This window comes from Mustela putorius, unplaced genomic scaffold, assembly GCF_011764305.1.
Source record: "Mustela putorius furo isolate JIRA1106 unplaced genomic scaffold, ASM1176430v1.1 tig00003834_pilon_pilon_pilon, whole genome shotgun sequence".
Classification (NCBI taxonomy): Eukaryota; Metazoa; Chordata; class Mammalia; order Carnivora; family Mustelidae; genus Mustela; species Mustela putorius.
Window position 1 is genome coordinate 47,404,915 of NW_025421987.1, and position 24,037 is coordinate 47,428,951.

At 34.1% G+C, this 24,037-nt stretch overlaps 1 protein-coding gene across 4 annotated transcripts in view; it reads right to left on the bottom strand.

The window, feature by feature from the left end:
• XRN1 (5'-3' exoribonuclease 1) overlaps positions 1–24,037 on the bottom strand; it is a 104,395-nt gene that overhangs the window by 65,643 nt on the left and 14,715 nt on the right. For 2 of the 4 annotated variants that reach the window (XM_004754480.3, XM_004754481.3), the window contains exons 5-19: positions 23,921–24,031; positions 22,553–22,635; positions 20,152–20,239; positions 19,901–20,069; positions 19,136–19,203; positions 18,687–18,824; positions 16,464–16,527; positions 16,151–16,256; positions 11,287–11,376; positions 10,192–10,348; positions 9,481–9,600; positions 5,285–5,454; positions 4,182–4,302; positions 3,988–4,086; positions 263–366 (exon numbers count right to left, since the gene is read on the bottom strand). In XM_004754480.3, coding sequence (XP_004754537.1) covers positions 263–366; positions 3,988–4,086; positions 4,182–4,302; positions 5,285–5,454; positions 9,481–9,600; positions 10,192–10,348; positions 11,287–11,376; positions 16,151–16,256; positions 16,464–16,527; positions 18,687–18,824; positions 19,136–19,203; positions 19,901–20,069; positions 20,152–20,239; positions 22,553–22,635; positions 23,921–24,031 — 1,688 coding nt within the window. Of the gene's footprint in view, positions 1–262; positions 367–3,987; positions 4,087–4,181; positions 4,303–5,284; positions 5,455–9,480; positions 9,601–10,191; positions 10,349–11,286; positions 11,377–16,150; positions 16,257–16,463; positions 16,528–18,686; positions 18,825–19,135; positions 19,204–19,900; positions 20,070–20,151; positions 20,240–22,552; positions 22,636–22,942; positions 23,212–23,920; positions 24,032–24,037 lie in introns of those variants that run through there. The other 2 variants (XM_045088467.1, XM_004754484.3) reach the window with 2 other exon arrangements.

The following is a 24,037-nucleotide window of genomic DNA, read 5'->3' on the forward strand; positions in this document are numbered from 1 at the left end:
ACAGAACTTTCACATAATTAAAAGGAAAAGAAAGCAAAAGGGAAAAGATAAATGCATCTAAAATATCTCAGTGAGGTACTATGGTTGAACTTTGAATGATGTGATTAAAAGACTTTCATTTTCACTATAGAGTGTAAATATTTTTACAGTAATTCTATCAGGTTTTTTGGGTAATTCTTTCAGTTTTAAAAAATATCATTAAAAGCCATCAAGTTAACAAAACAAATATAAATTTAAAAAATATACATCAAATCTTACTTACTTAGTTTCTCCATCTGATATACCAACAACTCTAGCTTCTTCAAGATGAGGCCAATTAACAAAGACAGACTTTCCAAGCACGGATGAAGCTATATTTTCTACACACTTAAAGTAAAAGCAGAAAAGTTCACTCATATTTCAGGTCTAAGAGTTAAGTGTACAAAGGCAAAATTAAATAATTACAACCTGGCTTGTGTTTACAAAGGTCTTTAAAATCAATATAAACCTTACCTTAATAATTAAGACATATAAAATACCATTTGCTCACTCAAACCATTTATTTCCTACAGTTCCTCCTCTTTTCAACTTTACTCTCCAACTAATTATTCCATCCACTTGAATTCAGTTAGTTTTCCTAATTTGTCTTCTTTAAGTTGTATCTTTATTGCTAACTACTCTTTTTCTTTTTAGTATGTTTCCCAGGATTTCTGGTTGGAGTCTTAATTTTTTTCCCCTTTCCTTTATTAAAAAAAATACATTTCACTTGTTTTTACCCATCTGCCTTTCTTTAACACTTAATTTTAGTATAAATCTATTAAAGTTGACCAAGTTTACCTTCCCCTCTCCCAATCCCTTCTTATTAGAGAGGCACTATGACCAACTTAAGGTACTGTTCTACAGTATAAACATTATGACACCAGGAAGCTTGCCTTCTTCTCATTTTCTCAACAGCAATGGCACTTATTAGTAAAGGATGGCCCACTGACTTTAATCCTGAATGAAATTACTTGGTGAATAAATAGGTTCCAGTGAAATTAAACTGAAGAGCACCGACGTATAATGTATTACTGTCCCTAACAATAGCCAACATTACTAGAAATAATGTTTAGCAAGAAACCTAGATTCTTAGTTCTGCTGCTAACTCCATTTAAATTTCTTAATTTGTAGGATTAATGATTTCGAATAGATGCTTTACAAAATTCTACCCAATTATAAAATTCTATGATCCTATTATTCTCATGGTTATTTTTCTCATGGAAACTGAGAAAGGTGGTAAGAATAGCAGAAATGTCTACAAAAGGGCTATTCATGGTTTCATATCAAATAATCAGATAAAAGAATCTAAGAAATCTGACTTCATTTCAGTTTGTAGTTGGTATAATGAAATAAGAACCCTAGACTTAAAATTAGGAATCATGGGTCCAAATTTGAGTTCTATGTCCTTCCAGCTATAGAATCGTAGGCAAATCATTTAAACCCCCCACTGAGGCAGAGTTTTCTTATATGAGAATAAGAAGTAACACCTACCTCACAATGTTTATTTGGTGATAAAATAATACGCACAAAATCTTTTGTAAACTGTAAAATGCTGTATAAATATTTTATATGAAATAATATCTTAGGTAAAAATTCTAGTTTGTTTACAACAACTTTGTAGTCGCAACTGAAATTTAAATACAGATTTTCATTCAGTTCTTTTCTGTTTATTATGCTTAATCATTATTAGCAAATTTTTTTTGAAGATTTTATTTATTTATTTGAGAGAGAGAGATCACGAGTAGGCAGAGAGGCACGTAGAAAGAGAGGGGGGAAGCAGGCTCCCTGCCGAGCTGAGAGACCAATGCGGGGCTCAATCCCAGGACCCTGAGATCATGACCAGAGCCAAAGGCAGAAGCTTAACCCACTGAGCCACCCAGGTGCCCCTAGCAAATATTTCTTTAAAAATTACAGATGATTATTTTTAGACTTTTTGCAGCAACTTTTAATTAGACACTTCTTAATGTCTAATTAAATGTCTAATTTTATGTCTAACATATAAAGCAAAAGAATTACTATTCTGATAAATAAAACAAGTTTCAACATTAAAACTAGGAACCCATAATTATCCTTTTCCCTTCTACACATGTATTTCTTCTCTCATTCTCCTTTAGTTTTTGAAGGAAAATTTGTCATTTCTCAATTTAATCTTCAGACTAAGCCTAAAATGAAATCCCTTAATACCTCACATGGGGTCTTGTTATCATTAATATCCCTCATCTCTAGTGTCTTTAAGACCTCCTTCCTCTATAGCTCTACCTCTCTCCTTTTGTATGGATTTAGCGTGTTAAACTGCCTCTACCTACATTATGTTTCTAGACTTCTTTTCAATGATAATCTTCCTAAGGGCCCAATCCTTGCTACCTCTACTATCCACCTACCTAGATCCGCCCCCACCCCCACCCCGACTAGTTATTAGAGGAGTTAGGAAAGCAATTTACTGGAATGAAATCCTCAAAGGCCAATAATGATCCCTGAAAGACAAATTCACAGACCTTGTTTCAGTTTTTATTCTTGCACTACGTGTAGTATCTACTCCATGCTTCTGTGGTATTACTTAACTTGGAAATCATTTTCTCACCTCTGAACACTATAGTCAATTTCACTGGTTCCTTTTCCACCTTTTAACTATGGGTATTTCTTCATGTTGAGATTTGAACTCTCAGAGTCCATTTTCTTCAGGAAAATGAGCCCTAAGGCCTCAGCCATCACTCCTTGTTAATGACTCATATAGCCCTACCTCCTTCCAAGCTCTAGCTCCAGGTATTGTGTATAAGCAGACTTTCTCCACTGAGGTTCTTCATCTGAACCACAGAACACAAAAAATAATTTGACTATTCTTTTCAATTATCCAAAGGATGGTACACAATAGTCCCACTCTAAATGTACAGAAAATTAATCTACTACATTCAAATGGATGACTTAGGGCGTTAGGGCTTAAAGCTCTTGTGGAACTCTTGTTGAGAAAGTCTGGCAGGGCAGCACCAGTTAGACACCCTGGCATCACCTTAAAATTCCATCGTTACCTATCATTAATCCCCTCAAGCCAGAGACTTTCCCACTTTAACTTCCTTATTCCAATAAACAACAACTATTTACTAGTTAACTAGGCTTGACATCTCAGTCATATTTAGTATTTTCTTCCTCTTTTCATCCTCTATGTTTGAACAAATGATGAAACTTGTCAATTTTAACAGTCTTATTCATCTAGATCTATTACTACTTTCAGTTTTTGTCCTTATTACCTAACATTTCCAAACCATAACCTCTTAACTTGCAGGCTTTTTTCATTTTCTTCCATTTCTTTTTTGTGCAATTTAGTCTATTATACTGCCACCGAATTAATCCTTATGAAAATATGATTTCAGGATAACAGTTACGGGAAAACAAAGTCCAAACTGCTTAGCCTGGTATTCAAGGTCCTCCATAATCTGGCCTCAATCTGTTTTTTCAACCTTATTTTCTACTACTTGCTAACACAAGTCCTCTGCTTCAGTCAGGTTTATCTATTCCTTCTCCTCAAATACATCACATTATAAAAAAAGAAAATGTATTAAGAAAAATTTCAGACATACAAAAAGGTTAAAAAGAATAAGATAATGTATCACACATTTATTTCCAGCTCATGTTATTCCTTTCAACTAGAATACCCTTCCCCTACTTTTCTCCTCTCTGTGATAATCTTTTTCTTCACACCCAGCTCAAGCCTAGTCTCATTTATAAGCTTGTACTTAATCTTCAGCTCACACAGTTTATCTTCTTTCCAAAATTCATGGAATATTTCTTGCTCATTACATCATAATTATATATTTCCTTTAAATTTTATGTAAATGTTTCTTTATTTTATCCTTATTTACCATGAACTTTTGGAATTATTACATGTTATACTTCTTTGGTAAACACATTCCAACTAGAACAGTTTAATGCATAATAAGCACCTAATAAATATGTAACAAGGAAAATACTTACAAGTTCATCTGATTCTGCATTCACTAAGATTTCTAACATCATGTTTTCTCCACGACTGCTTTGCTGGAATACTTGAACCCCACTCTTCTTCAAAAAAAACTTTAAAAGAATTCAGAGAATTTAATTTCAATCTTTCTCCATAATCACATTATATTCAATTAGGTGAAAAAATTTTGAACTAAACAACAACTGACTTTGTGTTTGATGTGTTTCAGGGTAGGAAATCCACAGAAATACAACGCCTTCTGGTCAACCCTGGTTATTTTGTTCTTGCTTATGTCTATACGCCAAGCATCTAATGATATTATTTTATACCTAGAAAATAAATCAAGGCATTTAATTCAAAATTCACACACTACAAGCAATCAGTTTTTCAGTATTCCCTTGAATACTTACTTTGCAAGAGTCATCCTTGCTTTTAAGCAAGGGAATGACAATTTGTCTTTTAAGACAAAGACAATATGGAGCAGGACAACCCATATTCTGTTATTATAATAGACTAGATGCAGCTATACATGTAGGTTACTGAATGGACGTTTTCACCATTAACTTGAAATAAAACTCCCCCTATATGTATATACATATATATGTATTTAATTTAGAAGTATAGGAACATATAAAGCACGTTACAAATCTCCATATCCTCCATGTTCTATAACCCAGATGGAAAAGCAACATTTTATAATGTCTATTCCATCTTTCTCTTTGCATTAACAAAAAGAAAAAGCATAACTGGGAGATGTTCATTTTAGTTCCATCTGGGTAAATTATTTGCAGGGAAAATGAGAAAAAAGAAAAAAAAACAAGGACATTTTAATGAGGAAGGGAAAGTAAAGATGGGTTTGAAGCAAGAGATTATAGGACCCCTTTAATTCTTTTTTTCTTCTTTCTGGCTGGGTGATTAGGAATGTAAGAGGCAAAGTCACAGCACATCAAATAATGCTCCTAGCATTACTGACTGACAATGGAAACACTGACAATGGAAACAAAAATTCATACATCCTCTTAAAGTGGGGAGGGTACAGATATACACCAGGGAGGAAAAACTAAAAAACAAACAAACAAAAAACCCAACTTTAACAGGAGAGAGAGAGAGAGAATCTGACCAAAGCAGAGAACTACAGAAATAACTGTGAGATGCTATGGTCTTTGGCAAGTTGGATATAACTCATTATCAACTGACTGTAACTATCAAAAATTAATTTTTAATTCTCCAAGTAAATATTCAAAAGCTTCCCCCTCAATGCCTCCAAAGGGAGCTCTTTGCTATAGTTGAAAAATTACCAAATAACATTACCTTGTGCAACAATGTTCTATGGCAGGGAACTTTTCTGGCCATGGTGAGGGGTAGGTGAACTCTGTGTCTCTATCATACCAGCACATTAGGCACTCACTATGTTGGTTTCTTTTCCTTTCTTCCTTTTTGAGGGAGTGGTTACATGTTTCCATGGCTTCCAACAATCGCTTCTGCATTGAAAGATTGAAGAGAAGAGTTAAAAGCATAAAATTTCTGTAATCTCAACATACAGAATAGATCTTTTCCCTCAGTATGCAGAATTATTATTTGTGTTCTTGAAAAATAAAAATCTTAACTAATGGAATTCTTTTCCATTTTATCATATGAAAAACTGTTTCAAAGGCCCCTAGAATATTGTTTGCCACTACAATTTATTCTGAACTTATTATTCCAATAATAGGAACTAACCGTGAATAAGAATAGCAGAGAATTGAGGTGCTTGGGTGACTCAGTTGGTTAGGTATCTGCCTTCAGCTCATGTCATCATCCTATTGTTCTGGGTTTGAGGTTGGGCTCCTGTATCAGCGGCTGCTTCTCCCTCTGCCCCTCCCCCCAGCTTGTGCTTTCTCTCTTGCTCATTCTCTCTCAAATAAATAAAATCTTAAAAAAAAAAACAGCAGAGAATCAAAATTTTTTTTTAAAGATTTTATTTATTTATTTGATAGAGAGAGAGAGTGAGAGCAGGAACACAAGCAGGGAGAGTGGGAGAGGGAGAAGCAGCTTTCTTGTCACTGTGCATGGAGCCTGACACAGGGCTCAATCCCAGGACCCTGGGATCATGACCTGAACCGAAGGCAGACACTTAATGACCGAGCCACCTAGGTACACGAGAATAAAATTTTAAATGTGAATTTACCACAATTATTATAGTTACCATAATTCATAAAGGATTAATCTCTTACTTTACAAATTTTGCCATGGTATAGAAAATGTTTACCTCTCCAAATTATCTCATATATTTAATTAATTTAATTACATATATTTTAATGGCATCCATCAACAGAATGGCCAAAATTAAATAAAGCAGTAATATTCAGGTTAATATTCAGGTCTGGAGAGGCAGAGAAGAAGGCACTAAATATTGGGTGAATTAGACTAGTCTTTTTGAAAAAGAATATTCACTAAATGTAAAAATATATATTCCCATTAGCCAAGCAATCCTGTTTTTGGGAATCTATCTTAAAAAAACAAAATTTCCAATACCTAAGACTGCATAAACAAACAAAAAGAACACATGAATACACAAGTAGTTTATTATAGCATTACATACAGTGGCAAAGAACATGAAGATTCATAAGAATTTACAAAATTAGTACAGAGTATTCTCATGTACCTCTCACCCAGCTTTCCCCAATAATATCCTACACATAGCATCAGTAAATTATCAAAACCAGGACACTGACATAAGTACAATATTATTAACTATACTTATTCAGATTTCACTGGTTTTTGTATGTGATTTTGTATGTATACAGTGCTATGAAATTTTTATCAAAGTGTATAGATTCATATTAACCACCACTAAAACTGGAATGCAGAACTGGTACAACATCATAAAGAAATTCTTTATTATTCCTTTATAATCATACCCTATTCCCAACCTTAAACCCTAGCAGTCACTCCATGTTTTATATCATAGTAATTTTATCATTTTAAGAATATTATATAAATGAAACAATGTAATATATAACCTTCTGAGACTGATTTTTTTCACTTAACGAAATTGTTTTCATCCAAGTTGCTTATATCAATAGTTCTTTATATTGCTGAGTAATATTCCACCATATGGATATACTACAATTTATCTACTCACTCATTTAAGGGCATTTGCATTTTTTTCCAGTTTGGGATTATTACAAATAAATTGCTCTAAACTTTCGTGTATAGGTTTTCCTGTGTGGACATAATTTTCGTTTCTCTGGGATAAATATCCAGTAGTGTGACTGCTGGGTTGGACAGTAAATGTATGTTTAACTCTATTAGAAACTGATGAACTAGTTTCCAGACTGGCCTCCTAGACTTTTAGTTCAATAATGATCTATGCCATTTTCAGAACATTTACAGAAAAAGTGATATAAAGAGGAAAGAAGTAGCAAAATCTAGAAAAGATTACAGAACAAAACAGATAGTATTATACCATAATTTCTTGATTCTAAGATACTACTGATATTGTAAATATCAATATAAAAAATCAGTAACCGTTTTTCAGGAAATACATAGTAAATTGAATTTCTATAATTACTGTTCATTGACAATGGTATTTAGTTACATCCTATTTTCTTCTCCAATGTCACATTCAAAATTTGAGTCTAATCCTTCTTCACATTCAAAATATAAAAAGTTTTCAAAAAGAGGGGTGCCTGGGTGGCTCAGTGGGTTGGAGCCTCTGCCTTTGGCTCGGATCATGATCTCAGGGTCCTGGGATTGAGCCCTGCATCAGCCCTGCTGAGCAGAGAGCCTGATCCCCAACACCCTGCCTGCCTCTCTGCCTACTTGTGATCTCTCTCTGTCAAATAAATAAATAAAAATATTTATATTTAAAAAAAACAACTAATAAGGTGTGAATAAACACTTGCTTTCTCCGCTCCATAAACACGTCAGTTTTTTTTTCCTCCTGAGAGGACACTTCTTTTGATAATTTATTTTCAGAGCTTTTGGTTCCATTGATTTTTCCTCTATTGTTCGTTCATTTTCTATGGATTTCTGTTCCTATCTTTATTATTTCCTTCATTCTGTTTTGTTTGGGTTTAATTTCTCTTGCATTTTTAGCTTCTTATGGTAGGAAGCTTAGGTAATTTATTGTGAGACTTTTTTTTTGTTCAGTGTAACCATCTAGAAACTTAAATGCCCCTTAAAACACTACTTTAGCTTCATCACACAAATTATGTTGTGTTTTTATTATCATTTAGATCACAATATTTTCAAATTTCCTTTGAATTTTTCTTTCCTTTCAATTCTGATAGCTTTATGTATTTGAAACTCTGTTATAATGTACACGTACATTCAGGATTTTTATATCTTCTTGATGAACTTTTTTTTTTTTTTAAGTAATCTCTATGTCCAACATGGGGTTTGAACTCACAACCCCAAGATCAAGAGTCACATGCTCTACTGATTGAGTTAGCCAGGTGCCCCAAACTGACTTGACTTTTTAATCTATATGAAATTTCTTCTTGATCTCTGGTAATACTCCTTAGTCCTATTTTTCTAATGTTAGTAAAGCCACTTCAACTTTCTTATAATTGGCATACCTAGAAGTTTTTATGCACATAATGAAGAAGGGAGTAGTGAAATCTCATTAATAAAACATAAATGGTGATTGAAACCCACTGCTCATTAATTTATGTGAAATAATCTGATTAAAAATATATGCATATAAATGGAAAGATGTTCACCATCGCTCATCATCAGTGAAATACAAATCAAAACTGTAATAAGATATCAACTCCCATCAGTCAGAAGGGTTAAAATTAATAACAAAGGAAATAACATGTGTTGGCAAGGATGTGAAGAAAGGGGAACACTCTTACACTGTTGGTGGGAATGTAAACTGATGCAGCTACTGTGGAAAACTGTATGGAGGTTCCTCAAAAAATGAAAAACAGAACTACACTATGATCTGGTAGTAAATACCTTTACGTATTTATCTAAAGGATATAATAATACTAATTTAAATGGATAAATTCACCCTGATGTTTATAGCAGCATTATCAACAACAGCTGAACCTTGGAAGAGCCTAATGTCCATCGACTGCTGAATGGATAAAGATGTGGTGTATATATATAATATGGAATATTACTCAGATAAAAAGAATGAACTCTTGTCATAACAATGACATAGCTGGAGCTAGAATACTATGCTAAGTGAAATAAGTCAGAGAAAGACAAATACCATATGGTTTCACTCATATGCAGACTTTAAGAAACAAATGAACATGGGGGAAAAAGTCAAACCGAGAAAACAACTCTTAATTATAGAAAAACTGATGTTTACTGGAGAGGAGGTGGGCAGGGTGTCAGGTTAAGCAGGTGATGGGGATTAAGGAGGACAAGTGTTGTGATGAGCATCAGGTATCAGTAATTGATGAATCACCAAATTCTACCCCTATAACTAATATCACACTAACTGGAATTTAAATAAAAACTTGAAAGAAAGAAAGAATATATGCATATACATAACTACTTCATGCACTGACCTCATCAATAAAAGGTATTAGTACCACAGCTTCCCATTCCTGTTGTTTCCCATTTAGGTCAGTTTTAAAATCAGGTGGATAATATTCTATAATTGGTGAGTCTTCACTGGTCATCAAGTGCTATGGAAATATAAAAGAGTAATAGAAATTTAAGAACAAATATCAATATAACTTTTTGTTAATATATTTACAATATTTACTTGTTACAGTTTAAAATTCCTAAGCATAAGCAAAGCTAAATTTTTACATCTTAGAAATGCTGCAATATACTTGCTATATTGTGATTTTCAACTATGAGACTTCTAAGCTACTCTTACTTTCCCATTGTAGTGACCTAGTTATGTAGGTCACTACTTCACTTTACTTTACTTTACTTTCAACTTTACCACTTCTATCTTTCATTGTCTTATCACTCTATAAGGCCCACTTAAATTCTGTTCTCAGACTTAATTTCACAGGCTTCCAACAGTCCTCCATTTTTAAACTTAATTTACTTATGAACTTTTGAGTCCTCATCAATTGATTTTGGTAAGTAATGTAAGAACTGTATCTAAGATAATTTAGAAAGAAAAAATTTCTAAAATCCAAGAATCTGGGGTGTTTTGGCGGCTCAGTTGTTAAGTGGCTACCTTTGGCTCGAGTCATCATCTCTTATATGAGGAACTCCTAAGTATCAAAAAGGACATACAAACATTTAATTTTAAAACCCACCTGGTAGCATGTAGGAAGTAAATTTTTGCTAGCTGCTGGAAGTACAGCAAGAAGCTGTTCGAATGGCTTAAAAGGTTTTCCTAGTTCAAAATGGATTTTGAGTGTACTGATGTTACGGATATCAGACAGGAAAGGTGCATAATGGTAGGGATAATACCTGTAAAACAAAACCAGGTTTTAAACAATTGGCAACTTTATGCAACAGGTCAATATTAAATATACACTTTTCCTTTTTAACAACAGAGCAATAACTCTAAAGAAAAAAAAAGATCACCCAAAGTACTATTACTTTTTTTTTAAGAAATCAGTATTAGCTTATTTAGATCATGTGATGGCAACAAATGTTGTATTTCCTTAATTTTTTTAAAATCTTTTAAAAATCTTTCATGTATTAATAAACATAATTTGTACTGGTGTGTTTTGATGTATGGTGCTTTAAAACGAAGCCTAGTAAAGGTGTTGGCAAAGCAAAACAAAACAAAACAGAACAATCTCATCATTTAAAAGTCTCTACTTTTTCCTGCATCATATTTTGTTTTGTTATTTTTCTATTCAGATGGTTCAGAAATGTAGACAGAACTTTCTGGAATAGGAAACATGACAGAAATGGAAAATAATTACTATTTCTAGGAAAGTAAATAATTATTTTCTTCTTCTTTACCCTTCCCAATCTAACATTCAAATAACCTATTCTTTAGTAATCACTCTTGACAGAAAAATTTCTTCAAACACACAATAATGTAGCAAAGAATATAATGAACAGCCCTATATAATTATCACTCAGACCTAATAATTATTAAGACTCTGTCACAGTTGATTCATCATGAGAGAGAATTTTAAATCCTTAGATTGAAAGAGGTTTCATCATTGGCCATCTGCTAGGGCTGGAAGTATCTTTGTACACAGAGGTCTTTAAAAAGTACTTTCATATAAGAAAAGATTACCTATATTTCATTTAAACTTGGTTGTGTGTATCTTTTTAAAAATGCCACCATAAGTAGAAATAAAGAGAAAAGAGATCTCCAAATGAGATTATAGGAGAACCAACCATTATTTAAAAAAAAAAAAAATTAAAACTTTGTTTGTATTCCTCACCAGCTCCAGGACTGAACTCCATGATAGTAATAGTGCAAAATCCACTGTATTGCCTGAACATAACATGCAGCTTGATCAGCCAGAAAGTCACTGAAAATTAAAAGAATATTTTCATTATAATGTTAATTTTTGAAGACAGGCCATTTGTCTTTAGAGCATGATATCTGCTGATACACTCTGCCTCACATGTTTTATATAATCAATGAATAAGCTAAAAATTGTAATCAGAAAAAGTCCAAAATAGTATTTAGAACAAATTCCATCCTGTCAGGTTAAAGATTTGCCTTATAGTTTTCCTAAACTGTCTATCACAATACTTAAACCTACTGTGCATATTTTTTCAGTCAATGTACTATGCCTGCAGTTTAAAGTTTGAGGATTTGGCCCATGAAGCTTTCTATAAAGTGGCACTACTGTCCTAAATAGTTAGGGTGTGATGGGAGACTGGAATGGGAAACTTTAGCTGGGAGGACGCCTAAGAAAAATCACAGGAGGAAATCAGGAAGATCACAGAATCTGGTTATAGCAGCTAGAACACACTTTGAAAAATGCTGTATTTATGGAATAATATTCCCTGTAATCCTTTCTTTCTCAAAGACCATCATTTAAGGTAAAATACATATACACACACCCACACGCCCATGACACTTGGATGAAAGCCAAAAAGTAGCTATAAACCTGCTAGTGGCTATTACCAAAATTTAGGTAGAGATGCCAGTTAGAAATTCCAGATCTCAATATTTCTAGGAGGTATACTTTTGAAAATGAAACATATTAAATTTTCATTAAAAGATATGTTTTCATTATTAAAAATCTAGATAATGAAGAAAAGCATTTTTTAAAAGATTTTATTTGTTTATTTGAGATAGAGACAGTGAGAGAGAGCACGAGAGGGGAGAAGGTCAGAGGGAGAAGCAGACTCCCCATGTTACTGGGAGACCGATGTGGGACTCAATCCTGCGACTCAGGGATCATGACCTGAGCTGAGGGTAGTCACTCAGCCACTGAGCCACCCAGACACCCAAGAAAAGCATTTTTAATCACCTTAGAGCAATCACTATTATATTTGGTATGTTTCTTTTCAGTCTTTTTTCTATGCCTAGGTTGGTTGGATTTTTGTTCAATATTAATGAGAGAATACTGTATACATGATTTTGTGTCCTGCTTTTGAAATTTGTGCTTAATAATATACTATAAGTATCTTCCTAAATTGTTACAAACTTTTTTTTTTTTTAAGATTTTATTTATTTATTTGACAGAGAGAAATCACAAGTAGATGGAGAGGCAGGCAGAGAGAGAGAGAGGGAAGCGGGCTCCCTGCTGAGCAGAGAGCCCGATGCGGGACTCGATCCCAGGACCCTGAGATCATGACCTGAGCTGAAGGCAGCGGCTTAACCCACTGAGCCACCCAGGCGCCCCTGTTACAAACTTTTTATAAATTACAGTTTAGCAGTTCTACAGATTCTGAAGACAGTGTAATGGCAAGATGGTATGATACAGAGGAAGCAGACATGATTATGAGGACAGGTAGATCATTTCTAATTTTGTACTATTATAAAAAACTGTAATAAACATCCTTGTGTATAAGGATCTTCTGTGTTTAAGTTTATATTTTTAAGACAGATTAATAATTAGAATTCTTGTGTCAAAGGGATAAATATATATTTTTTTCATAAAGATTTATTTATTTGACAGAGAAAGACACAGCTAGAGAGGGAACAGAAGTAGGGGGAATGGAAGAGAGAGAAGCAGGCTCCCATGGAGTGGGGAGCCGGATGTGGGGCTCGATCCCAGGACCCTGGGATCATGATCTGAGCCCAGGGCAGGCACTTAACAACTGAGCCACCCAGGAGCCCCAAAGGGGTAAATATTTTAAAGACTTCTGGATATGTACTTCCCCAAATAATTTATATTTTCACCAGTAAATGGGAAAGAATACTACCATCATCACTTCTGGACCAACACTGAATATAAGAATTTTAAAAGATTTGTTTATTTGTTAGGCAAGCAAATGGTATCATTATTTTCATAAGTCTACATTTTAATATAAAAAAGGAAGGGAAATAAAATAAGATTTGTGGGTGCCTGAGTGGCTCAGTGGGTTAAGCCGCTGCCTTTGGCTCAGGTCATGATCTCAGGGTCCTGGGATCGAGTCCCGCATCGGGCTCTCTGCTCAGCAGGGAGCCTGCTTCCCTTCCTCTCTCTCTGCCTGCCTCTCTGCCTACTTGTGATCTCTCTCTGTCAAATAAATAAATAAAAATCTTAAAAAAAAAAACTTAAAAAAAATAAATAAAATAAGATTTGTTAGCTATCAAATTAAGGATTTAGTGCCTACAGCACATATTACAGTGCTACATAACTGTAATCAAGGAAATATAAGGATTAAAGAATAAAAGATTAAAAGCATAACTATTTTTAAATATTTTATTTCTCAAGTCTTACATGCTAATGGTACTTGACAAAGCTTCAAATGAGCTGGTGAACTGTACTAGAATTCCTATACCTCTAGTTCCTGGAGGTGTATGAAAAGGGATAAGAAATACTACATCTAGACTAGAATGGAAGACAGTCTGAGTGTACAGAAAGCAATGTCTGAAAGTCTATCTCTGGACAGATTACAGAAAAGATCTAATATTTAGTGCTTTATTATATTAAAAGAAAAGTAAAAATTATAGTATAGAAAATATCTAAGTATAATATCTAAGCAAGTAAAAGGGTACACAGCATTTCATGAAACTCTTATCTCTCTTATGGAGAAGCAGTCTCATCTAGTGGTTAGAGAATATTAACTGGGGGCGCCTAAGCTGACTCAGTCAGTAGCGCATGTGACCCTTGATCTTGAGGTCGTGAGTTTGGGCCCCATGCTGGGTGTAGAGATTACTTAAAAAAATAAACTTAAAAAAGAGAGAGAGAGAGAGGATTAACTCAGGAGCCAGATCGCCTATGTTCAAATTCTGGCTCTGTCACTGACTATGCCACCTTGGGCAAGTTTCTCAAATCGTTGGAGTGCCTGGCTGACTCAGTTGGTAGAGTATAAATAAATAAATAAAATCCTTTTAAGAGATTTTATTTACTTATTTGACAGTGAAAGAGGGAACACAAGCAGGGGAAGTGGGAGAGGGAGAAATAGGCTTCCAACGGAGCAGGAAGCCTAACATGGGTCTCGATCCCAGGACTCTGGGTTCACAACTTGAGCCAAAGGCAGCCACTTAATGACTCAAGCGCCCAGCATGCAACTCTTGATCATGGGATTGTAAATTTGGGCCCCATACTGGGTGTAGAGACTACTTAAAAATAAAATCTTAAAAAAAAAAAAAATGAACCTGCCTTAAAAAAAGCCTTTCCATTCCTTAATTTCTTCTATTGTAAAATAATAATAACTTATTTATCTTGAAGAATTGTGAGAATTAAGTAAGTCAATATTTTTTAAATGTTTAGAATAACACTTGGTTCTTGGTAACCGCTCAAGATTTTAATTAAATAAAATACAAACATACATAGTTCATACTGTGGGTTGCAGTTTAAAAGTATGAAGTCTGGGGCACCTGGGTGGCTCAGTGGGTTAAGCCTCTGCCTTTGGCTCGGGTCATGATCTTGGGGTCCTGGGATTAAGCCCCGCGTCGGGCTCTCTGCTCTGTGGGGAGCCTGCTTCCTCCTCTTTCTCTGCCTGCTTCTCTGCCTACTTGTGATCTCTGTCAAATAAATAAATAAATAAATCTTTTAAAAAAAAAAGTATGAAATCTACCATTCTAGAGGTCAACTTCTTAAGGAATGTTTGAGCTAGATTATTATTTTTTTTTAATTTTTTAATTTTTTATAAACATATATTTTTATCCCCAGGGGTACAGGTCTGTGAATCACCAGGTTTACACACTTCACAGCACTCACCAAAGCACATACCCTCCCCAATGTCCATAATCCCACCCCCTTCTCCCAACCCCCCTCCCCCCAGCAACCCTCAGTTTGTTTTGTGAGATTAAGACTCACTTATGGTTTGTCTCCCTCCCAATTCCATCTTGTTTCATTGATTCTTCTTCTACCCACTTAAGCTCCCATGTTGCATCACCACTTCCTCATATCAGGGAGATCATATGATAGTTGTCTTTCTCTGCTTGACTTATTTCGCTAAGCATGATACTGAGCTAGATTATTAACTTGGGACTAAGCCAGGTAGCGTCTGAGATGAGTTTGACGGGAGTCCAGAAAATGGAAGGGGCAAAAAACAAATTGTTTTCTACTTGCCAACTTCTTTTTTTTTAGATTTTATTTTATTATATTTAAAAATTTTTTTTTAAGATTTTATTTATTTGACAGACAGAGATCACAAGTAGGCAGAGAGTCAGGTGTGGGGTGGGAGCAGGCTCCCAGGTGAGCACAAAGCCTGATACAGGGCTTGATCCCAGGACCCTGGGATCATGACCTGAGCTGAAAACAGAGGCTTTAACCCACTGAGCTACCCAGGCGCCCCTAAAGATTTTATTTATTTACTTGTCAGAGAGAAAGAGAGAGCGAGTGACTGGGAATGCCAGGCAGAGGAAGAAGCAGGCTCCCTGTTGAGCAAGGAGTCTGACTTGAGATTCGGTACCAGGACCTTGGGATCATGATCTGAGCTGAAGGCAGATATCCAACTGACTGAGCCACCCAGGTGTCCCTACTTGGCAACTTTTTACTACAGGAATATAACACATGTCAGTTATCACCTATTCCAAAATCACAGCAGTTGAAAGATTGACACTACAATAATTTCTATAACCAAAAAATTCTCCTCGCCCACTACCTTAACTATCAAAATTATGCTGTTTTTTGAAGAACCACAAAATCTAATTTTTTCTATTTTAAAGTAAAAACATTGGTAAAAACATACTCAGACACTACATCAACTCCCATCTTCGTCATGTAATATGTTCTTTTATATTGTCTAAACTCAGTTTCAAATAGGTCATCATCTTCAGTCTCATCTTCTAAATTATCTGGAAAAAAAGCCAGAAAAATAGTGGCTGAAAATTATAAATATTCTGTTTTTCTATTTATGGTCTGGTAAATATTTATCAAAGCAAATGCTTAAAAACTAACATAGAAATCTATTCTATCCAATATTATTGAATTAGTACTTACTAAGGAAAGATAGTAACTATCCTGTCAAAAAAAAAAAAAAAGAATACAGAGTTTGTACTTACCCTTAGAAGTTACCACTTCTCCACTTTTGTCTAAAGCAGCCCAACAAATGGCATTTTCCTGGCCCTACAAAAATTACAAATCAATATAAAATTAATGGCAAGATATATTTCAAAGTAAGACAGTTGATTACAGAGATTTAAAAAATACTAGAAAGAACTGACTGATCCTTAAGTGACAACACTGTAAAAGTTCATTCAAAAAATAATCTGCAAATACTATGTTTAAGTGTTTTTGGTTTTATATCACTTGTTTTCTAAATCTTTATCATGTAGAACTTAATATTCAGGCCTATCAAAAATATGTAATGGGTAATTCTCACCTATTGAGTTAATATAATCTATTTGTTTATAATTGAATCCAATGATTACAAATATTACATGTTTTCTGTATCTCTGGATTTCATCATTCTTATAACTCTGTTTTCTATCTCCACTTCTAAATATTTCTCATGCAACTCATTCGTTTTTCTATAGTTTTCCCATCTCATCACATTCTTCATATTCCTGCCCAGCTGTTTTTCTGCCCTTGTGATCTCAACTCTTCTCTCTTCTATTTTCTGATTGCCTATCTACTGCCAGTGACTCCCTTATTCCCATTTCCCTTTGTTCATCCAAACTAGAGTCTCAGCTAACTTCCTGTGCTTGGGCTTTTCCTCTAGTTCCTCCCATTTTGCCAATGTCTTTAATAGTAACTACATATGCCGGAAGACTTGTGAAGCTTAAGGACTGGGCTGAGATGGGTGGAGCCAGGGATTACTGATGTGTAAGTTTTGTGAGTAAAGTACAGATTCCCAAAAAGTTTCTGAGACTATTTCCTTAAGAGCAAAAACACAGTAGAATGCAAATGGACTGCTCCTAAGTTTCACTAAGAAAAATCTAATCAAGTAGAAGGACTACAGTAGAGAAAATTAGGATAAATGCCCTTCTGGAGCAAGAGTTACTAGCCTTGAACCTAAATAGAACCAGTATGGCAAGGAGAGTGCAGGAAACTCCTTAATTTTATCAGAACTCAAGAATTATGAATAGGCTGAGGAAAATTTCAGAAGAGGTTTATTTTCTGAGCTAACACATATAAGACATTCTTTAGAGCTTATTAGTGATGTTTTATAGGGTATTAACATATTCTAACTGATTCTATTATTTATGTGTTCTAACAATAATAAAATAATAAATAATTAATTATTGAGCACTAGCATTAGCTATTGTGCTATTATTTATTTACTCTTAAACTAGCCTATTGCTTTTTTTTTTTTTAATCTTTATTTATTTATTTATTTATTTGACAGACAGAGATCACAATTAGGCAGAGGCAGGCAGAGAGAGAGACGTGGGGAAGCAGGCTCCCCTCTGAGCAGAGAACCTGATGCGGGACCTGATCCCAGGACCCTGGAATCATGACCTGAGCCCAAGGCAGAGGCTTTAACCCACTAAGCCACCCAGAAACCCCTTTTTGTTTTGTTTTTTAGATTTTATTTACTTGACAGAGAGAGACACAGTGAGAGAGGGAACACAAGCAAAGGGAGTGGGGCTCGATCCCAGGAGCCTGGGATCATGATCTGAGCCGAAGGCAGACGCTTAATGACTGAGCCACCCAGGTACCTTGTATATGATTTTTTTTTTTTAAAGATTTTATTTATTTATTTGACAGAGAGAGAGAGAGATCACAATTAGGCAGAGAGACAGGCAGAGGGAGAAGGGGAAGCAGGCTCCCTGCCCAGCAGAGAGCCCGATGTGGGGCTTGATCCCAGGACCCTGAGATCATGACCCGAGCCGAAGGCAGAGGCTTAACCCACTGAGCCACTCAGGTGCCCCGTATATGATTTTATATATAAATTATTTCTTGAGAAAAATCACTGATCTAGTTGATGTCTCACTATTAGATGCTATAAATACCCACATTTTTTAAAAAGATAACTAATTTTCTGGGCTCTTTTATTTAGAAGTTGTTCTACACTTATTAATAGGATGAATGAACAAAGAAAACACAATGTTCTTCTTCAAAAGTAAAAAATAAGAATTTGGTTTTTGAACATCAGATTTAAATGACAGGATCTAATAGAGAAGAAACCAAAAAAATTTTTTTAAATGTTCAATAGGAGAAAATAAGAAATGAAAATGAAATAAGGCAACCCTCAAAACCATAAGAAAGAAAATGAGGAACAAGGAATATCAGTTTTACTTTTATAGCTAAAAAATTGAAAGGACACCTAAAAAAATGAACACCTTTGGTTTTTTCTTTTCCTTGTAGTTCTTGGCTTCTTCTGCTGCAACACCTGCTGCTTCATTGAGGTACTTGTTACCAACTTTGCTTTCAAACCACTTTAGGTCCACAAAAACTTCACTGAAGTGTTCCCGATCAAACTGTACAGAAACATTTAAATTCATTTAAAAATAATTTGAGTATGCCTGGAAAAATACAACCCAAACTTTTACCAGTTCTACTTCTGGGGCATAGGAAATCAAAGAATGTTACTTTTTTGTGCACATGGGGACCTCATCTACTAGTATGAAAATGAAAAATAAAAAGCAGATAAAAATAAAATTAGGTGAAATTATAAAGAATGATCAAGTGGAGTAGAAGTACCAAAACTTTTTCTTCCGACACTATGTAACTGTTTTCTGACCACTTATCTCTACTTGGGACAAGAAAATAAAAATATCTAGTTACTTACATCTGATAGTTTCACAAGGTATTTCTCAAATCGAGGTAAGTTGAGATGCCCACTTTCATTAATATAACCTAAAAGGAACAAAATCTAAATTTGTACTAAAAGCTGACACTATTTTTTCTAAACAATTCTACAAAACTCTTTTTATAAAATGTTGAGTACTGGCACTCCACTAATCAAGAAAAAACTATATAACTGACTCTAGTTTCTATGAACTATGTAACAACTAAAGCAAAATAAAAGAAATTCCAGGTTCACATAATAATCCTCCCACTTTCTGACATCTGCTAATAGTTAATTAAATATGTTCTAAAATCTATCAAGATTATTCATTTAATATGTTAACTTGAGAAGAACTAATACCCTGCTATTCTGCTGTTTTATTCAGCATTCACCATTGTTTATCGATTCCTCATTTTAATTGAAAAAGCTTTCCCTATTAAATACTCTAATACCTATCCATTCAGAAAAATGAACTTCTGTGATTTAATAAGTGAAATCAACAACTTCTGATGGCTTTCTTAAATAACCAAAGGCAGAGATGAGTCAGATACCAATACATGAGGCCTCCTAACTCTTGTCATTTTCTTTGCTTGTGAGCCACTGAAAATTATAACCCCAGAGCTTGGTGCCTTAGACCAAAGGAAACCCCCAATTTTTTCCCTAATATAATTGTGCATGCAATAATCTAATAAACTGAGTGAAATTTTTAGGATTAGCTGAGTGCTTAATAAAAGTGGCCTCCAATGAATATTAAACTTTTCTTACCACCAAGTTCTGGCAGGATGGTAATATATGTTCCATAAAGAAGAGGCAGTGCATCATGATTAATATGTAAATGAGGTAGATGAGGGATAAAATCATTCCCAACAAGAAATCCCATCAAAATCCAATCATCTATTATCCTTTCAATATCATATTTAAAAGAGATCTTGTCCTACAGCAAAATGGAGAAAAAATCAAATCGTATGGAAATTCCTTCTAACACATCTTTGGTTCACAGCTGTATTAATACTTACTTTCAGTACTGAAAACTCATAGTCAATATACTCTCTCATTAAAGACAAGTGTAGGAGGTGAAATGTGGTTTCTTCTGGTGCGCATACCCTGTAATTAATCAGATGATCAACAAAGAATTAATTATATCTTTAAGGCTCAAATTTTAAAATGCAGCAATGTTTAAAATAAAACTTATCATTAGAAGATAATTAATTCTTGTAATCCAGGCAAGTAATTTATATGAAATCTCTAAGGTAGTATAAACATAAAAGTATAATTATAATAGATGTAACATAAAGTTCAAAATAATTTGTCTGCATTATGCTTTCTGTGGAAAGATGCTCAGAATTAAGAAAGCCTAAATAAGATATAACAGATATGAGAAACCATGGGATCTGGCCCATTTAAGGTTAGCCACCAGCATGAAGCATACAGATAAGTGAGTATATATACTTTTCTGCCTACTGAAGTACAGTCTAAGGCTTCAATGGTGAGGCACCATCATTTCTTTCCTCTTATCTTTCCCTGGCTTGGTTTAGGGGTCTATATGCCTTAGCTATTGGCATGTAGTCCAACGTTCAGTGTAGGAGAAACCAGCATTCACCCTGAGGCCCCCCCATTCTTGAGTGCGACGAGGGCACTCGTGCCACAATAAACCTGTGCATAAACTCCAACTTTAACCAGAAGTAAGAATATAAATTGACAGTTGTACTTTAAATAGATCAGATACCAGAGCAAGTGGATTAGCCCAGAAATACAAGGACAGCTCAACATAAGAAAATAAATGAATGTAATAGATCACACTAATAAACAAAGGAAAAAATACCATACAATCAACTAGCAAAGAAAACATTTATCAAAATCAATACCCTTCTATGATAAAAGTACTCAGCCAAGTAGGGATAGAAGGGAATCTCCTTAATATAAAAAAGGGAATTTATGAAAAATTCACATCTAATATGTTGATGGTAGAAGACTGAAGGCCTTCCTCCTAAGAACAGGAACAAGACAAGGATGCCCATTTTCACTATAGCTATAGCCCATTTCCACTATAGCTTCAAGCATTGTACTTGAAGTCCAAGCCAGGGCAATTAGGCAAGCAAAGAAATAAGAGATACACAAATTGAAAAAGAAGAAAACTATCTCTATTTACAGACGCCATGATTCCATATACAGAAAATCCCACAGAATCCACAAAAGCTACTAGGACCAAAGAATGAATTCAGTGTAGCTGTAGGAAGTAAGATCAACACATAAAAATCAGCTGTGTTTCTACATTCCAGCAACGAATAACCCAAAAAAGAAATTAAGAAACAATTCCATTTAGAATACCATCCAAAAGAATAAAACACTTGGGAATAAACTTGACCAAGAACACACACACACACACACAAAAAAAAAAAAAAAAAAACAGAGGCAAAAAACTGAACTTAGGGAGTGAGGAATAGGGGAAGGTGGTCCTAAGATGGAAGTATTCAGTTGTAAGATAAGTAAGTCCTGGAGATGTAATTAATGTATAGCATGGTGACTGCATTAATTTTTTTAAAATAAAAGGAAAAACAAGAAAAAAAAAAGCTGGCAAATGACTTATATACTAAAACTACAAAATGCTGCAGAAAAAAATTAAAGAATGGAAAAAGATTCTGCATTAATGGATTAGAAGATTTATTACGAAGCTGTAAATAGTAGCCAAAAAAATCTATATAATCAATGTCATCCCAATCAAAATCCCAATGATGTTTTCCACAAAAACAAAACAAAAAAAATCCTAAAAATTGTTAATCTCACAAGACTCCAAATAGCCAAAATAATCCTGAAAAAGGAGAACAAAGTTGGAGGTCTTACCCTTTCTGATTTCAAAACTTATTACAAAGTTTCAGTAATCAAAATACTTTATTACCAGTGGTACTGGCATAAAGACAAACATAAAGATCAAGTCAATAGAATACAGAGCCCGGAAATAAACCTGTGCATAAATGGTCAGGCAATTTTTGACCAAGGTGCCAAGACGATTTAATGGGGGAAAAGATAGTTTTTTCAAAAAGTGATTTTGGGAAAACTGATATTCACATGCAAAAGAATGAAGTTGACCCTTACCTTACATCATATACAGAATTAACATGGATCAAAGACCTAAGTGTAAGGGCTAAAACTACAAAACTCTTAAAATGGGGAAAAGCTTTATAACATTAGATCTGGCAATCTCTTGGCATTATATTATAAGTACAAGAAATAAAAAAGAAAAATAAACTGGACATTGGCATAATTTAAAAAATTTTGTACATCAAATGACACTAAAAGCAGAGTAAAAAGTCAACTGTGGAATGGGAGAAAATCTTTACAGATCATTTTTCTGTTAGACGATTACTGTCCTTAATTTAATTGCTGTACTTTCTTTTCCTTATTTGCAATATAATTTACCTTTGTGTCTTTTTGCCACCAAACCGAACTTCTTCTCTTAAAAGAGAGAAATGTGCCTCATGACTTGTTAATCCAAGCATAATCTGTTGAAAAATGATTAAAATGTTTCTATTCTCTAATTTTTATAGTATCAGGTTCACAGAAACAAACAACTAAAAAACATTTCAATATAGAAAAACATATGCTTATTTAGGAAAAAAAACAATTTATTAGCACATTAAATATACAATTTTCAAAATCTGATCCACTTATTAGTTATGGAATAAAGTGTGTTTTTCTAAGAAAAAATGTTTACCTTAGACTCACATGACCTTTATAACTGCCATTCTGTCCACACACACACACCCCCCACCACACCAAATCCCCAAAACCTTCTCTTGGTTTTCACACCTTTCCATTTGCCAGATGAAGTGGATAAGAAATTAGAGACTGTAGCTCTTCCATGACAGATGAATGGAGTATTCTTCTAGAGTCCAGAATGCCTCTAATATGTGAAAATTTAAAAAAACTGGAAAAGGGCATTTTCATTTAATTTTCTCATATAGTATTCTAATGCCCAAAGAAGTCAAATAGTCTAGTGAGAAGTATCAGCCACTGAGACATATATTGTTTATTTTATTTCAATCCTGATTCAAACAAAACAACATCAAAAATTTAAGAAGCTATCAGGGAAATGAGAATACCAAATGGTTATTTGTATATAAACACTGATTGTTAATTTTTATTTTATGTAGGATAATGGCATTATGGTTATTTTTTTTTTAAACAATCCTTCTCCTTTAGAGAAACATTACAAAATATTTACAGACCAAGTGATACAATGTCTGGGATATATTTCAAGAGTCAAGGGGAGTAGGAGAAAGGAGACAGATGGTTAGGAATAAGAAAATGAAAATTAATATTTAAGGTAAATTATTTAAAGCTAAAAATTATTTAAGATGGATAAAGGACATAGGAAGTTTCATTATATTGTATTCTTTATGTTTGAAAATTTCCATAATAAAAAGTTAAAACAAAAAACAAAAAAAGCACAGTAAATTTATCTGGGTCTTGGAGTTATCCGATCAGGTATTATTGAAAGTTATGTATCAAGCATGAGGGTAAAAAGCACTCTCTACCTGATCTCAACAGACTATTCATAGCACTAGGATCAGTCAAGTATGAAGACTATAGAGATCTGTTGATCATAAACTATAGTTAAAAAGAGTTCATTTTCTAATTGTTTTAGAACCTTGCTAATGGCAGAAGTAGTAATCCTTATTATGTCTAAAATATTTGTTTCCACAGCAAGAAACCTTCTTACATAAGTCTCTTAGAGATTTAATTATAACGGCATAAGGTTATAATAACAATAAACATTATACCTACCAAGTCAGCATCTAAACCATAAAGACAATGTCTGGTGTTGGGATCATGATCTGGCTTTGCTTTCTCGGATCTGATAAATTCCATGATTTTATGCTCTCCTTCTCCGGGGGTCTAAAT